The following is a 17,537-nucleotide window of genomic DNA, read 5'->3' as shown; positions in this document are numbered from 1 at the left end:
TCCCCCCTCGGGCGGCAGCAGCAGTAACGGCCGCCGTCGCCGCAGCGTGAGGCGGCTCCAGCGGTGTGATGGCGGCCACGACCGGCAGGTCGCTGCCGTTCCTCCTCTGCCGCCGTCCCGCCACGCTGACTGCGGCTGGTTGCTTCCCGGCTCTGGGGCGGCGCCGCCAACAGCAGCAGCAGCGGCACCGGACGGTGAGTGAGGCGGCAGCCGTGCCCTTCAGGCGGCTGCCGGGTGAGGCGGGCGCGGTGCCGGCAAGCAGCGGGTGGTGGTGGTGGTGGCGGCGGTGGGGTGGCGGCTCGGCTTTCTCTGGTTCCGCGGGCGGCGGTGGCGCCCGGCCCCGGCAGCTGCGCGTTATTCTTAGCGCCGTCGCCGGGCAAAACTTGAGCGGGGCGAGCGGCGGCAGCCGAGACCCCGGCCCCGCGCCGGCAGTGGGCAGCTCACCGGCCCTCTCGCCGCCGCTCTGACCCGGGGGCAGGCGATCCCCCCGCGCCGCGCTGGCTGCTTCACTCGTGTTTTTCCGGAAGGCGCGGCAGCGGCCCGGCTCAGCCCGCCGTACCGGGAACGGGCTCCCGGGGAGGGGGTCGGGTCCCGGCGGGGCAGGGCGCGGCCGCCAGGTGGCGCGCGGGGCCGCGGAGAGCCGCGGGGGGCGGGGGGCCTGGCAGCCCTCGCCGGGGCGGGAGGGTTTAGGGGAGCAGCATCTGCCCGGCGCGCCGGGGCGCGGACAGGAGCGGGCAAGTGCCCAGCGGATCTTCGCCGTGTCTTGGTTATTTTCCTCTTCTCGTGCGCCCCCCGTCAAGGTCAGCCAGGGGAGAGGCACTACGGGGCTCCCCAAATGCGCTCCGAGGCGGTGTCATCCAGGTTGGTGAGGTTTGTAGGAGAGGGAGGGGAGCGAAGAAAGGCCACTTTTTATTTGCTTCCCCTGCAGAAACAGCATGGTTAATGGCTTTGCCAGGAAAGGGAAGACTGGCAGCATGCGTTGCTTACTATGTGTCTTAGGGTGGAAAAAAACTGTAAAGGCAGTAGGTTGCGTCTTGGAGCTCAAAAGGTTTGCTAAAAATACCGGGAGGTTTTTTCTTTTTAAACTAAGGGAACAGTATGTAACTGTGGGATATTCTTCTGGCTTTTGCCACAATCTATTTTGCTGCTGCCAATAAAAAGAGCTGCCGTTGGAGGTGTGCACCTGTCGCTCACTTGTTGTCTCGTTGAAGCAACTAATCACGAAACTATGTAAAGCCACCAAAATTGCTTATTAATCAGGTGATGGAGCGGGGCTCTGAGCTCCATTGAAATAGCAGATGTAATGTTGGGTCCCTAGGGTACTGTTTAGAGAGCAGCTAAGTGTTTGTGCCTTGCATCTTCAGGGTGCCCATAATTCCTCGGACAGAGTTGGTATGTGTTCACAGCGACAGGATGCCAGAGGTTCTGTTGATATTGAGTGTCTCAATTGCATCAGTCCCATATTTGCAGTGCGGTCATTCATGTGTGAAGTGTGACTTCTATGATGTTGACTTCAGATTTTGTAAATACCAGGCTGGCAAGTGAGGCCACTGATACCTTGGATTCTGGTTAGGCGCGGAACAGCCTTTTCAGCTTTTGTAATCATCATTTAAGTTGTTTCTTTTAGCAGTCCGGCTCAGAAAATAATAAATCTAAATGTAAGTTGACCTTGGTAATTAATAGAAACTCTCATTCATGCCTGATTCTGCTAATTGGGCCAAGTATAGCAGTAAACATGCGAGAAGGTTGAAAACAACCATTCACAAGTATCGCAAATATCTTGTTTTTCTGGGATACTTTGCTGCTGCTGTTGCCCTAGCTGAGTAAATGTGGCTGAAGTGTGAGCACACTCAGATGCGCACTAAAATCGTAGTGTCAAGGCATCTCCTTAAAGTGCTTGGGGGAGGAGAAGGATTTTGCTTGTGTCTTGTGGGCTGATGATTAGAAAGCTCTTCTGGCTTCAGTACTGGTTGGGTTATTCTGTATGTTTTTTGGCAGCTTGGCTGTTGGCCGTCTGTGGTGTTGCAGTGATTAGTTTTTGAGTTTCTCTTCTTTTCAGTAGGGAGGTTGTACACAAGTCAGTTATGTAAGTGTTGAGTCCCTGTGAACCCAGCAACCAAGTGAAAGCTTGCTATGAGCAGGTTGGGACCTAGTACTGTAACTGTTCTGACAACATCTATAATATGCCTATTTATCTCTTCACAGAAAAGATGAGTTCTCCTTTCTGTGATGCTGCACTTCAGAAAATATGTTGACCGCTGGGAGAGAATAGAGACCCAAGAACTGCCGAATCATAGAATAAATGATCTCCAGGGACAAATTACAGGAACTGGAGCTCTTAATAATAAAGAGAAAATTGAAAGGAGGTTGCTGCAAAGAGGATGCAGAAAAACAGAAAATCTGTGTTGGGTAGGAGAAGTAGTAATGGGCTTACTGTGTGAGAAAAGGGATTTGCTTAGGTGATGGGAGTTTTTTTTACTGACATTAAGAGTAGTGAAATGCTGAACTATTTCCTGGGAATGCTGTTCAATCTTCATTACTGAAGGTGGTTAAGATGGCTTAGACTTGCATCAATCAGTTATGGCTGGTGAAGAAATGATCCTGCTCTGCCATCGGTCTGCACCATATAAGCTTCTTGAGCATAGAGATTACGTTAGAAAATAGGTCAGAAGAGTTTGTATAATATAGGTGTAATTAATAGAATGATTATACTAGGTATAATATATAATACCTAATATATAGGTATGTCTGTGCAGTATTGTATTTGTAACAATAAATTCTACTTGTTTACTTCTCAGGACGGCTGGTTTCTAGCAGAGGTGATAAATGGGCTTTCTTGAAACAGAGTGGAAATGCTAAATGTTCTTATGGATGAGTTCTTTCAAGAGCGATACAAAAATTTGCTGGAAGAGTCTGGACCAATTGACCAAACTGCTGTGAGAGAACAGTACTTCAAAACCAACACAAAACCTCCTTCCAGATAGGTAAAGAATGAGGCTGTGATAACATCAAACTGTGGAGAGGGCATAGAGTTCTGAACTCTTGAATAAATACTTGGTTTATTGAGGGTCAGAGGGGAATACAGTAATATTGGGAGGCTTGAACGAAGAATTCACAGCTTGCTTTAGAGTTTTGAAAAATGAGAGGGTTGGGAAAGGTCAATGGGCTCAGCATATAGATATGGGATTATGGAGGAGACAGGAAGCCTTTGAGTTCTGTCCTAGCTAAACAGTACCACAAGGTGTGAGAGATGTTAGGAGAAGGATGCAGAAAATTTGAATGGGAAATTCACTTACTGATTTTGAAATATGAAGAACTAGGCAGGAGAATGTGTTTACTGATACTTGTGAATTTCTCCTCTGAAAGTGATGATGTTGTGCCTTGCAGGACGCATAACCAAGTAGAAAGTAGGGCTGGAGCATCCACAGCATTGGAAGGTTATGACAGAGCTGAATAAATGGACTTACAGCAGAAATATCAGAGCTTGCATCTCTTTCCCCTCTCTTAGTCTCAGTTATATGTATGTGAGAGTGGAAGAAACCTTGTAGAGGAGTAGAGTGGAGAAACTGCTGAAATAGGCTGGTAAGGGATTGTAATGTCAGGGGGAATGAGTGGATGGCTACAGCTTTGGCTATGAGTATGGCTGAACAATTTGTAGAGTGAAACATCAATAGTATTGGTGTTAGTTTTAAACCTATGCTGTATGTGCTCCCTCACTAGGAGGGAACTGTGGAGATCTGATTTACTGCTGGGAGGTCACATGTGGAAATGAGACATGAGTTTAGTTAGTTGTGCCAAGCAAAAGTCTGTATCAGCAAGCAAGATGAGGTGGAATAAAAGATGTAGGTAGTTTCTTTTTCTGTACATCAGCTACATGCAAGAAGTGGCAAAGGATGGAGAAGCAATGAAAAAGTGAAGAGGAGCCTTGCTGGTGCTGGTCAGCAAGGACTATTACAAGGTGTGCTGTAGGGATATGAATGCACAACCCCATGCACTGACTTTTTTAGCAATGGGAGTGAGATGGGGATGGAGCTCTTGGCAGGTGATTAGATGGCACTTCTCAGTCTATCAGTGGGAGGCATTGCAGCCATAGCACTACATACTAATTAAGACCTTTGTCCTGTGGTAATTTCTAGTGCTTAATACAAAAATTGCTGTTACCCTGTTAGACAGCTTGTCCTCATAGGACTGTGGAGAGAGAATTTAAGTGGATTTTCCTTGAAGGAAACTTCCTAATGAAGCAAGGGAAGTCCTTTTTTGACTCCTACTTGCACTGCGTCTTGTGGGTGTTGAGGGTGCTGCCAGAGGCAAGTAGTACTTGCTGTACTCTGTACAATAGTACTGCTGAGATGCAGTAGGGCTGGAAAGCTAGGGCTGGGAAGCAGTCTTTTGTGGAATAAAAACCCAAAAATGGTCATAAAGAAGTAAGCTATAAATGTTTTTCAAATACACAGTGGTAGACAAAGGACTTAAATAAAATGCTTTGCTTTTGCATGTTGAATGCCTAATCTTTACAGCTTTCTTCCTACAAAGATTAGAGTCTCTTGTTATTGTATTGCTTAGTGCATGTAACCAGTGGTTGAGCTCTCTTGGATCAGAATGTGATCAGCTGGTTCAGATAAAAAAAAAAAAAATATGTGTAGAAAATTAAGATGTATGTGTATGTGGTGTTCCTATGGTAGTTAATCCTGGCAATTTTGAGTAGGTCAGGACTAATGACTCCTAGTGACTCCTTCTAAGCCTAAGAATGAAAAACTGAACCTAACTGAATGGCAGCCAATTTTCAAGTAGATATCAGACAACCTGCAGATTTTTATTTGTGCTCCAGATGAGGATCAAGGTTACCTGTGTTGATTGGTCCTCCAAGCCAGGTAGGTTTTTGGTGCAGGTAGCCCTGTATTAAGAATGCGGTAGAGAGAGTATCCCACAAAGACAAGAGGACTCTGGGCCGAAGAAAAGTGTCCTGTGGTGTGAGAAACCTTGGGAGGAGGATGCAATGAACATCATGCTAAAGCTGTCCTTTATTCAGCGTAGATACAATGTGTATTTGGTGGGTTTTTTCAACACTATGGCTGAAACTGTTGCAGTATCAATTTCCAGAGAAGCTGTTTCTGAAGACTCTGGTAACTTCCCTGGTGAGCCCCCTGTAACCATCTCAAGCCCTTGCCAACAAAAGCAAGAGTTTATTGCCCTAGTGTGCCCATCTCTTGAAACAAATTTATTTAACAGGTGAAGCTTGGGTTTCACAAAACTCACAAAGTGACAGTAGGTGACTGCACAGATGGTGAGGCTTGGAAGACTGTTCCAGTGTGGTGTCTGGTTTTTTGCTGAGGATGGAAATGGGTGGACTGTTTTAATTAACTGAGCTCTTGTTTTCCTGACCTTGCGTACTGCTGATTGTGATTTTCAAACGAATTATTAAAAAGCTGAAGAACTGGTGGATGTCCAGTGGTTGGAAGGGGCATAAAACAAGTATTTTCACCAGCTCTTTGGCTGCACTTGTTGCCTACCCTGACCTCCAATGTTTCCCATGCAGTGACATGCATGCTGTACACCAGGAAGAGATGCTTCTGGTGTCAATTTGGGAATTCAGATGGGATGTGGCTTGAACTGCAATATAAGTAAACACCAAGCCAGCAGAACTTTTATAATACTGAGGGAGCCCTAGGAAGACTTGGTTTGAATGTAAAGATGGGTTTCTCCAGCAAAACTCCTTTTAATCCTGCTTCTTCCCTTGCTACCTTCCCACACACATGCACTTGCTGTCCCACTGACTCTTCACTCGTCTCTTGTTGGCACAGGGTAGCGAAACCATAACAGTTTTTTGTAACTGTCATTGCCACTTGCCCATGCCAGTGCTGGCTACACTGATTAAAATGCAAGGCAAAGCAAGGTCTGCTGCCTCATACCAGATTTGCTGCCACAAGGCAGCACAAGGCAGGAACCTTTTGAAAGGTTCGTGAGGAAAGAAAACTTTTCCATCATTTTTACCTCAAATGATGGCAGGGAATCTGCCCTTAGCTAATTATAGAGCAATAGCACACCAGTACTAAGTTGAAAATTTTGAGCTTTTTAGCTTCTTCTGTTAGATTTTGTTGAGATTTTTTTTAATGAACAAAAAGTTAGAGGGGGATGACCAGGAAGTATTTTTTGGTATATGGAAGAGACTAAAACGTTGTCTTGATTTTATTCATTCTTGCAGAACAAAGTAGGCTTTGAGGGGAGGCTGTAGCTTTTCATGTGCGTGTTCATTAAGTGAAGAGGAAAAAAGCTTTGCTTTGTGATGTTCAGACCTTCCAGGGCTTGCTTTATGTGAAAGAGGAGTGCTACAAAGAAAGAAGTAGATGTTGGGGTGTCTGACAATGATGATATTACTTTTGTTGTTGTTGTTATTATTATGATTATTATTATTACTACTACTACTACTGCTTATAACTCAGCCTGTGGGAATAATCAAGACTTTGTATGTAGGCTCTGTGATGAGAAAGGAAGTTACAGTCCTGGTAAGGTTGATTCAGTAATTAATAAAAAAATTTCAGGATGGCTTTTTCCATAATGGGGAGTGTTTCTCCACTGTGCTCAGGCAGGGTGAGTGTAGCTTTCCTTACCAGAGCCAAGCCTGAAAAAAAGAAGAAAAGGCTTTTTTTTTTTTCTTTCTTTCTTTTTTTTTTTTGGTAATTTTTTGAAGCTGTTTTTAGACCAGTCTTATGGACAGAACTTTGTGAGATTAGGTCCCACCCAGTCTTGAGGGTAAACTGTAACTTTTATGACTTCATTGAAGATTTGTGTTATGTCACTTGTTTGCCATTCTATAAAATAGCATTGAGATGACACAAATCTGTAATTTAAACTATTTGCCTATGTGTAGGTCCAGATAAATGGTTGTAGGTTTTGGTGTGGTTTTTTATTTATTTATTTTTTATTTCCTTATTTATTTATTGCAGTGTCAGCTGGTGGTCACTCTTCCGCAGAACCCAACTGCAGCTTTCTGTTCCCATGGCCTCTGGTAGCCCTGTATGGGATGAGAAACTTCTCTTTGACAAATTTTTCTAGATAAAACTCTGTGCTCTCTGCTTGCCATGGAGGAATATTACTTACCTCTGAAGTGCTCTCTGAGTGAGAGACCACCTGTGATACTGCTGATGGAGTTTCATCACATTACTCTAGTCTGCCCTCAGAAAGTATCACAATTGGACTTTAAGGGCTGTTTTGCCCTTGAGTATTTAATGATAAAAAGAAAATTACTTGTCCCTTTTCTATTGAAGTTTTGGCAAAGAGGTTTCTTCCTGTTATTAAGGTCTCAATTGGTCATCAAAATGAAATGACATTTTAATGAAGATGAAAATATGCAGCACTTGAATGTGAGGTGGAATTACTTTCCAGTAGGGCAAGCCTGTGGAGTATTGCTTATGTCTCATGTATGATATGAAGCATGTCCACTACCATCTTCTGTATTCTTGGCAGCTCCTAAGGAATTAGGAAATGTAGAGCTTGTTTCAGCAATCACTTTTGTTGGCTTCCCCAGGAGGAAAAGACTGCTGTGCAATGAGAAAACTCTCAAATCTCTGAAATTGCTTACTGGAGTAATTAAAACTCAAATTTCACTTGGATATATAACTTAGGAAAGATCTACCAGGGGTGACCACTATAAGAAAAAAAAGTACTCTCTGGTGATTGTCAGTGTTATATTCTGTCCTTCAGCTTGCTGGGAATAAAATAATTAACTCTAAAGTCATATCTGAAGAGATTTTATAGGGTTTAGGAAATGCTTTATGGAATGTGTTGCTGTTTTGAGAGGATTTGGAATAATGCTATGGTAACAACTTTGATTGCATTTGTCACGCTGGTCCCAAGAGGTGTATATGGCTTGCTCCTCCTTCTGTTATCCAAAGTTTATGTAGACTCAAAGTGATGTGAGGTTGTAGAAATGGGGTGAGAGAAAATGCTGGCCAGATAAAAGCGATAAGCCTTGGCTTTTCAATTTTTCTTAAAGCAGTATGTGTGCCTCTGTATGTGCGCAGGAGCTGGGGACACCTGAGCACTCTATCAGATGGGTGCTGTACAGAGCTTGTCCACTGCAGAGCATCGGTGTATGGAGTTAGGTGAGAACACCTTTGCTTCTGGATTTATCTTAGTTGATATATACAGATTGGAAAGAGGAATGCAAAACAAGTGAATTTCTTGTATGAATGCACATGCAATTTTGGGTGGGAAAGCTCACCAAGCGGTTCATGAATGAAGTGACTATAGGGTTGGCAGCTGGCAAACAGAATACTTTCCTTCCAAATTGTGAGCGGAGTTGATATCTCATTTTCCAATTTTCTAGGTCAGTTGCTGGAAAAGAGTCTGAAGTTACTGCATGTTTTCCCTGTTCTGCATCACTGTATTACCTTGAAAAGCACCAAGAGAGGCAAAGCTTTCCTTTTATTTTGTTATGAAGAATGTCATAATAAGCTGCATAATGAGTTTACTTGGATGAACTCATGTCAATTATTACTGTACCTCGAAGCTGCTAAGGAAAAATGTGTTCCCTAATTGTAGTAAAGTAGATGGCTTGTTTATACATTTGAAACTTGTGTGTTTTGGAAATGGTTGGAAGAACACCTTTAAGAACCATTCAGTTAGAACTTGACAAATGGTCCATGTAACTTCATGGCTTTGTCAATGATTTGTAAAAGGTATAGCTTCCGGTGAGCGAGAGGTAATCCCTTGACATATGGGCATGCTCACTGCCAGCTGAAACGTGAATTGGTGGTATCTGCTGAACTGTGACTGTTTATTCCTTGCCAGATGCTGTTCTCTTCTACATAGTTTGCTTTGTGTGCCTGCCTGTCACTTGACTTATGTACTGTATATCCCCTTGTTAAGGCACAGTGATAATTGTCTTAAGCCTCCATTTTCTCCTGCCAAAAGTGACTTCTAATAATGCTGCATTCTTTTTGATTTGCAGCTGGAATCTGTAGAATGAATAGCAAATGTATGTTCATCAGCCAGCAGGCAGGTTGTGAAATTTAATCAGAATAGTGAATTCTAAGGTATGTCTTGAAATTAAAGAAATTAGTTGTGACAGATTATTGTAAAAGAAAATAGAGTTATTCTCTCCACTTAAACAATTTTTTTAAAAGACATCCTCATTTTTTTAGATGTTTGGACTTAAGTGTGATAGTGAGTTTTCTGCATGGCAAAATAAGTCCAAAGGAATTTCTCTCTGAAATAACAGTGAACTGAAAAAGTACAGAGATGTCCCAGGGGAGCAAAAAAGTGATTCCTTTTTTGGAATGAAAATGCTCTAATTTATCATGTGATTTGGGAAATCCTCTTGGCTTCCCGCAGAAGGGAAAGAGGGAGTTGAACATTCCATCAGATGTTAGAGCATGGCATGTTTGTGATGCATAACAGTGTCTGCTGTGTAAAAAGCTCCCAATGGAGACTGCTGCTTGCGGCAAGGCTATTTCTGTTATCAAGGGACTTGTTTCTAAGGTAATGATAACAAAATTCCATTGTCTAAATATTTAGAAGATTTAATAATTACACTAGTACAGTGCTGTATGGTTTCCTCTGAGTTTGGGGATATCGTATTTAAGAGAAGAGTAGGACTCTTCACTTGGACTTAAGTGTAAGGGATTCAAGAGAACCAAATGGTTTTGGGTGGGATGGTTTAGTGTGAGGTGTTCCTGCCCACGGCAGGAGGGTTGGAACTAGATGATCTTAAGGTCCTTTCCAAACCTAACTATTCTTTGATTCTATGATTCTAAATCTAATCTCTATCTTAAGAAAGAAAAGTTGTATTACAAGTAATGTATATTGCTAGTAATGAAACAAGCTCCAAATACTCTCCTCTGAATTAAAGGAATATATTAAAGACTTTTCCCTTCCTTTGCAAGTTCTAGATGCTGCTCTTGTGCTTTATGAAGTGCCTGGAAAACTTATATCAGAGTGCTATTCAACTTTCCTTCAGGCTACAGTGAGTGGCATGCATCATGCAGGACCAAGAAAGAGAGGGCGTGATGTTTTTGACACCTGGAAAAGTGCTGTGGAAGGCAGAAAACATTACATGTGTGGAAACATCCATTCCTGGTTGTTTGGTAGGGTGATGTGAGTAACAAGAAGCTGGTGGTCCAAAGCAGAGCCTTGGTTTGAAGCCACATACTTCTCTGAGCACAAAGTTGAAAAGAGTGATGGTGTCCAAGATAAAATTAGTCTTAAGATTAATTTTGTCCAAAGATAAAGAACATGACACAGACTTGCACACATAGTCATTAAAAATAAATCACAATTTTGAATTAGCTAGTCACTCTTGTGTGTAGGAGGGACCATTTTCATATTTCCTTTTGGCATTTAGTTCTCAAGAGAGTAATTTTAAACAGTTTCACAATGTACTCCTCTTGATTATTTAGCTAGACTGAGTATGAGACTATGCAGATATGGTCTTTCGAGTTGGCAAGGATGCTCAAAGTAAGGATTTTGAAAAAAGTATTAATACCACATGGGTGTTTGTGAAATGAATTGTTTTGTAAATAGCGTTTTGAACAGATGTTGTTTTTTATCTGTCCCCAAAAGTGGGTTGTAGAAACAGTCTGTTGACTATTCCTGCCATTCAGTTTTTCCCTACCTAGTAGCTCCTTTCCTTGCGATGAATGTCTGCTTGTAGTTACAGCATCATGATTTTTTTCCTTCTGCAGTCAATGATATACAACACATTGTATCTGTCGCAGGACATCCTTCTTTCCCCTGTCCCAAGCACACTGATAACACACAGCTCCGGTCTGTGTGGAGCACACAGGGCTTTGAGTCTAAGGCAATGAGTTAGGTGGAGCTGCTGTTTTAATGACTTGTTGGGCAAGCATGGAAGTAGAAACTGCTCTTGGTGGCTCAGATGAGAGATTTGTGCTTTTTTGTGGCTTGGGCTGAAAATGTAATCAGATACAGTTTGATACAATCTTGCTTCTCAAGGTTAGGAACTGTGTATCCCCTGAATTATTCCAGTGTTGGTGGGGACGAATAAACAAGAATACCTAAGCATAGAACAGAGTTGCTTTTGGGATTTAAAATGAGCACTCTGTTTTTCCTAAGGAGTTGTTTGTCAGTGGTCAGTCAGACATAATTAATTTTTTAGTTTGTCCTTTGAAGAGAGATAAACACTTTTATCCACATTTTTACTTCCATTTAGGAGATTTGGCAACACTCATAAAGCTGAATTACTATGATTAGCCTGACATTTTACATAATAGAGTGCACTGCAGAGGGTAGTTTATTCTTGGAATTACAGTGTCGAAGTACTGTGGTACTTCTCAAGGCAATATTTACATTATTTGTTCGGATTTCTACACTAGAGGGAGTCTGCATTGCCATGTGACAAACAAATCATGGGTGTATCTTCATGTTCACTGTGCATCCAAACAAGCAGTATATGGGGTTTGATGGAAGTACAGAGCTCTATTTGCCTCCTCCGGAATGTGATCTTTCTAGCTACAAGTTGGAGCTGATGATACTGCAAACAGGATTCTGGCTCATAAACACTTACAAGCGTTCTTACAGTCTTGGGAATGTGTAAATACATGGCTTGTGGGCGCATGAAGAAAGCTGAATTGCTATCATAATGCTGCAAGACACCCTAGAGTACATGGAGAACCTTCCATATGAGTGTTTGAGTGAGCAGACTGTGGAAACCCACTGTTTGCTAGGGACGGATATCACTACCCAAGTCTGTCATTGCTGAATCACCTTGGCTAAAGACTAGAGTAAGTCTGTCCACTGAAGGCACACACAAACACCACACCAACCGCTTCCCCCCAATTGTTTTCTAATGCACTCCAGCTCTGTTACTCTTCTTCCTTCAAGTTTCTCTAAAGAAAACAAAACGGGGGGGGGGGGGGGGGAGCTTTCAACCTTTTATTGTTATACTTTACAAATTTAGGACACTTTCAGTTTTTATACTACTAACTAGTATCCCATGAATCTTGTTTTTAGGTTAATTAATTAATTAGAACTAATTTAGTTCTCAAAAGTATTTCCCTTGTTCTCCATTTGTAATCATGGGGTGGTTTAAAACACTTAAAAATTAGTTATTTTGGCCACAATTTACCTTGGAAAAACACATTCGCTAAACCACTTCATCTGAAGACATTTATACATACCTGCTAGTGACTGGCTTGGCTTACTAGCACCGGAAGTAGTACATGTGAAATTTGTTTGATTAGAATTTGCTTTTTGTGAGTTGTGTTTACAGCTCCAGCTCTCCAGCTCTGAATTTATCTCTTTACTGGGGTGAAACTTGCACCTTAATAATAATTATCAGTCATGGTAACAGCTGAGTTACGTGAGGCTTTTCCTATCCTCATTTGCAGTGTCTGCAAGTTTTCCAGCCTGAAGCTTGTACAAGTGGAAAGATCTATCTGTGAAGAAATGTAACTAGTAAAAAAGAAGGGGTGTTGTTGTTACTGTATCTTCTGTCCTACTGCAAAGGTGTTTTGCTGAGTCCTCCAGTTTCTACTGTAGACTGAGATGTGTGAATTGGTCCTACATAAACATGAGATAAGCACTAGAAATCTGTGCTACGTCTTGGTAGAGAGATTTAGATTTGTTGTATATTACCTGAACGTAAAATCCTTCCAGCTGTCACTGTGAAAAATATCTACATAATTCATTTTAGAACTGAAAAATATTGTACATTGAAAGGATGTTGTAAGTATAACAACTTCATCTTTTTGAAGCCAGTTAATGAAGTTCAAGTTGAGCAGTATTGAAAGTCAACTAGATAACTTGCTGATCCATATAAATAAATCTCACTGACTATCTGGAAAGCTAGTTGTTTTCCAAGCTAGAGGGGAAGGAGGGCTCCAGGCAGAAAATAGAAAATAATGGGGGAGGGGGAAGATGAGATAGCTGAGGAATAGGGTGCAGTTCAACTATTGACAACTCTTTGTATTCTACTTTGCTATCTATCATTGTTACTGTAAGTACAGGAATTTGATGGCACATGAAAGCATTTCAGTGACTTATATTCCTGATTTATATTCTGGTAACTTTGGTGTAAAGATGCTGTTCCTACCACTTGGTCTTTCTAGTGCTATTGCTGCAATGTTACTTCTCCCGTTCTTACTTAATAGTGTACTCATAATGATAAATACTTATTTTTTTTCTTTTTTTCTCCTTTCCCTGCCTATACTAAGGCGTTTCTATAGCAGTAGGGTTCTTTCCTTCATCCTTGTCGTGAGAATAAGACTAACAAGTTATTGTGGGGCTATAGCCCTTTTTCAAAGGGGTTGGAAGGAGTACAACTTTCCATGACTTGAGTCTTAACTTTTAGCAGTTAAAATTGCTGTTTGCAGGGCTAATTGTGATGTGGTGTTTGTAGGTAAATAATCTGATTAGACACTTGCTTCCTTTCTAGCCACAGCTCTGATCAGCCATAAATTATCTCAGGATTGAGTTATGAAGCTCAAAGTTTGAACATAGTGTATTAACCCTTGTGTCCTTCAGAGAGGGGATGGGAAGGTATACCTTCCTGTGACTGGAGTAACAGTGCAAATGATCTGCTTTTTTTGTCATCTTTAGCGGGGGTTCGTAAAAATATTTGCCTTATAGAACTGGTTTTAAGTAATATTCTGGTAGAACTTAGAATAATAAAGTTGAATAAAGCCTGTCAAAACAGTGTGACACTTTACTACTAAAACTGCTTGTTTCTTTTTTCTTATTAGTTGCATGGGAAACATCTGGGTTCCTCAGCTGTAAATATGGCTGCTAGGGTGAGAGGTTTTATAAGAAACACCTTTACATTACAGTGGGGACTATCTGAATGTTAGCATTAGTTTTTGTAGTCATAATGTAGTGTCCAGTGATTTCTTTGGAGTACAGGGCCTCCTCCCTTTGAAGTAGCAGCCCTTGCTTCATCTGTCATAAGGCAGGGAATTTCCCTGGATCCTATGGAACAAAATTAACTGTTTTCCTCTTAAGCTGCTACTTAAATGGGAATTGCCTTTGGATCTCTGAAACAGGCCCCTGAATGTCCTTTGTGACACATTTAGTCAACTGAGTGCCATTTCGTTTGATTGCTAAGCGTTCCTTTCACTCCTGTGATACTGCATGTACCTTTCTGCTGCTGTAACTGGTGTGCCCTCTATTGTATCTCCAAATGGGAGCATATATAACAAGGTACAAACTTACCTTGTACATCAGTCCTCCTTTCTTTCTAGTGTTTGTTCTGGTATTTCTGAGATGCTGCGCCTCTCTATAGAGCTACTGACTGTGGCTAATGACTTTCTTGCTGAAAAAGCTTAATACCAGTAGCTTGCAAGATTAATTTTATACAATGTGCTGACTTGATGCTCCAGAGTCCCCGGTGATAAATATGGCTTCCTTATACCTCTCTCTTTGTCCCGTCCTCCTCCTTCTGTCTTCTACCAAGTCTAGTTTCTAAAACACAAACCCAAACAGAGTACATAGTGGTGTAAAATGTCCACTTAATCTAGCACAACCCCTTATCTTCTATGCATGATGGTTGCTACCAGTCTTGCATTTCTACAAACTAGTTCTTGATTATTAAAAGCAGAAAGCTGTAAAAGAATGCCTATAGAATAATAAAAAGAAAAAAAAAAATCCCAAACCAAATAAGCTTTAGAGCCTTGTTGGCTGAATCATTCAGTGGTGGTAATTTTGGGAATGAATTATTACTCCTAATTCTTGGAGAACGACTGGAAGGGTTTTGGGGAGCCCAAAACTTCTGGTGGCAGTTTTCATTCAGCATGTGTAGAAACTGATTTTTGGAATACAAAATTGAAGATGCATACTTCCAAATGTTTTACTGTACTTATGTTAAGATTATTTTAGCTTAGAAAAAGAATGTGGAATTACTGTCAGTAAAACAGTAATCTGACAGACTGCTGTCATACAGATTTAAATGGATATACCATCAGTATGGCTAACAAATCGCTTGCAGTGAACTGAGTAGAGATTCAGCGTCAAATATTTCTTTCCTTCTTGTTCTTTTACAAATTGAGATGAAATCAAATGCCCTGGTACAATGGGAAGTGTAAGTGCAAGTTTCTTTACGTTTTGCTGATTATGCAGTCAAACAAGTGGAAAATTACTTGTATTTTTTGAGGTTTAGGACAGTCGTGATTTTTTTTTTTTTTTTTTTTGCTCTCTTTTGATGTCTTTGAAAGCATTTTTTGGCAAAGAACTGTTTTGCAAGACATCCCTCTTGAAGCTGGAAATATTGGACTATCCACAACCTCACCAATTTTTTGGTTACAATTACAGTATTCTCTGATGTGTGTCTGTTTACTATGGGAAAAGTTAATGTTTGTGTTGGAGGACAGCTCTCTCCTCCTTTTTGAGTTAGAGGTGTGAAGGCATTCATATCTGGTTTGCATTATCAAAAACTGTTATTGCCATAGTCCCCTGCCTGTGAAAATGTGCAGAATGACCAACTGGCTGTAATTCAGGTTGTCAGGACGAGTAAGCTTGAGTTAGGAAGGCCATGTCCAGGAGAGGCTAGCTGGCTCAGTAGTCGCTGCTGGCAGAGAGGCCTCAAAGGAAACAATGTCTGCAGTTATGTGCAGGGAGATGATTTCGCTTTATGAATCCTTCCTTGTCTGGATGCAAAAGAGCTTTTCAGAGAAGGCTGAGGCTGCTGTGGGGATTCTTTCAGTTTTTCTGTAAGTAAATATTTAGTTTCTAAGAAACTGCCCTTCGAATGGTGACCTTTGAGTCAATACTGAAGTAAATGGCATGTGTCTTGGACCTCTTGAAGGATATTTGATGTTAAACTGGCTATTTGTTCTGATTTTTAAAGCTGCCTTTGGGATTGTGGAGTAGTTCATGTTGGAAGTGTGAGCCGGAAAGAAGGAAATTTATCTTGAATCAGGCTGGTGTCGATGAGCATCCCTGATTATGGGAGAGTAGAAACAGACCGACACCAGGCTGCTTTGGTACGGAGTTTCTTTATGCAGCCATCATGGCTTGCCATGGATAAATATAGTTATTTAATACCACTAAATGAAATGGAAAAAAAAAAAATGATTATTTAGTGTTCAATTTAGTAGATATATAGTACCTAATATAAAACTGCATTTTCCAGAGATTGTATCAGCAGTTGGTTTTCCTTGAACTGATGACATATCTACTTCTGCAGTGTGGCAGTAAAAAAAAAAATCATCTCTTCAAATATGCTATTAGCATTGATGTGCTTTAGGAAGTACCTTTGTGGTGTTAAATCTGTACTTGTGGCTGTGGTAGCACAAGGGTTAGAGTTTGATTTGTATGCAACGTACTGATGGGCAAAGAGCACGGGAAGCTTGAAGGGCAGAACTGCTTAACACGTGGGGAAGCTACCATTTTTTCCAGTACCTACAAAGAAATGAGTTTATATTGCTTCTGAAATTGTATGCCTTTCTACCATTGCAGCCTTTAACTGGGTATTTTCTCCATGCATTGTCTAGTAAACCTTCTCTTAGTAAGTTTTAATGTTTTATGGCAAAAATCCACAAACTGTTAGGATAGAAATCAAAGCAGTTAAGAACTTTAATACATTAAGGGAGTTGGTTTTAAATAAATACAAAAAAGGAGCAGGGGAAACACACCACAGTCCCCTCTGTTATGCCTTGTCTGTCTTTCCTAGTGGTGGATTTGTATGTCCCTAGAGCAGTACCCAGAACAAAACCAGCTGAGTAGAGTATGGCAGATTGACCTTGGTGGGTTTGGAGGGATGTGTCCCACCTGACCCTGAGGGCTCCTCTCCCAGTATGGCGGTTGGATGGGCTGTGTGTGCAACAGCCTGATGAGGAGCAGCTGTGGAAGGAGCTTTGGCTCCCCTGATGAGGTGTGGGGATGGCAGCAGTCATGGGCTGAGCAGAGCAAGAAGTCTGCAAGAGCACCACCACTTTGTGTGGTGTTGCATTGGTTTTCCCTTTCCTCAGTACAGAGTGTGCAGTGAGTAATATGTGTTATTTCTGCCTACAGGGTTTTGCGTGTCTGCTTGAATTAGCCTTCCAAGTTACTTAATGTGTTGTATTGTAATTATCTGGCATTGTAAGTCCTCTTATCTTTATGTGTTGGGGTGTTACGAAAGCTTGGTGGCTGGAGGAAGTAAGACATTCTGTGTAAAGAAGGTATGTACTATTTACCACCAGGACACTTGCCCCAGGGGAAATAATGTTTTTGCTTTGGAAGCCTTGTTTTCTCTTCCAGCATTTCCCCTATACCTCAAAGGGAGTACATAACGAACTTGGAAACTATGGTATGGATATTTTCAGTGTGTCTTGTCTGTGTTTATACTTTAGTAATAACTTCATGAAAAATCTGTATTTCAGGAGAAAACGTTTAGAAGTTTTGCAGTCAACATTTGATGTCTTGGTGGTCATGTGTGTACTTAGATTGGAATAAGCCCTTTATATTGGCAGGGCAAGGGATGAAGAATAGGTTTTTCAAGCATGCAAGTGGTTGGATGAAGTAAGTAAAAGTAATGCCACACATTTCTATCTGCTAATAGGGTTGTGTGTGATAGTGCACTAGGTATTGTGTTACAAATTCAACAC

General features: G+C 41.5%; 1 protein-coding gene across 1 annotated transcript in view; it reads left to right on the top strand.

Annotated features, from left to right (window-relative positions):
* Positions 1-17,537, top strand: part of MCU (mitochondrial calcium uniporter) — an 89,047-nt gene continuing 71,510 nt past the window's right edge. The window contains exon 1 of the mRNA XM_080621919.1: positions 1-194. Coding sequence (XP_080478045.1) covers positions 69-194 — 126 coding nt within the window. The 5' untranslated portion in view covers positions 1-68. The remainder of the gene's footprint in view (positions 195-17,537) is intronic.

This window comes from Psittacula echo (genome assembly GCF_963264785.1).
Source record: "Psittacula echo genome assembly, chromosome: 6".
NCBI classification, from domain to species: Eukaryota; Metazoa; Chordata; class Aves; order Psittaciformes; family Psittacidae; genus Psittacula; species Psittacula echo.
This window is presented reverse-complemented; position numbering and strand designations above follow the sequence as displayed.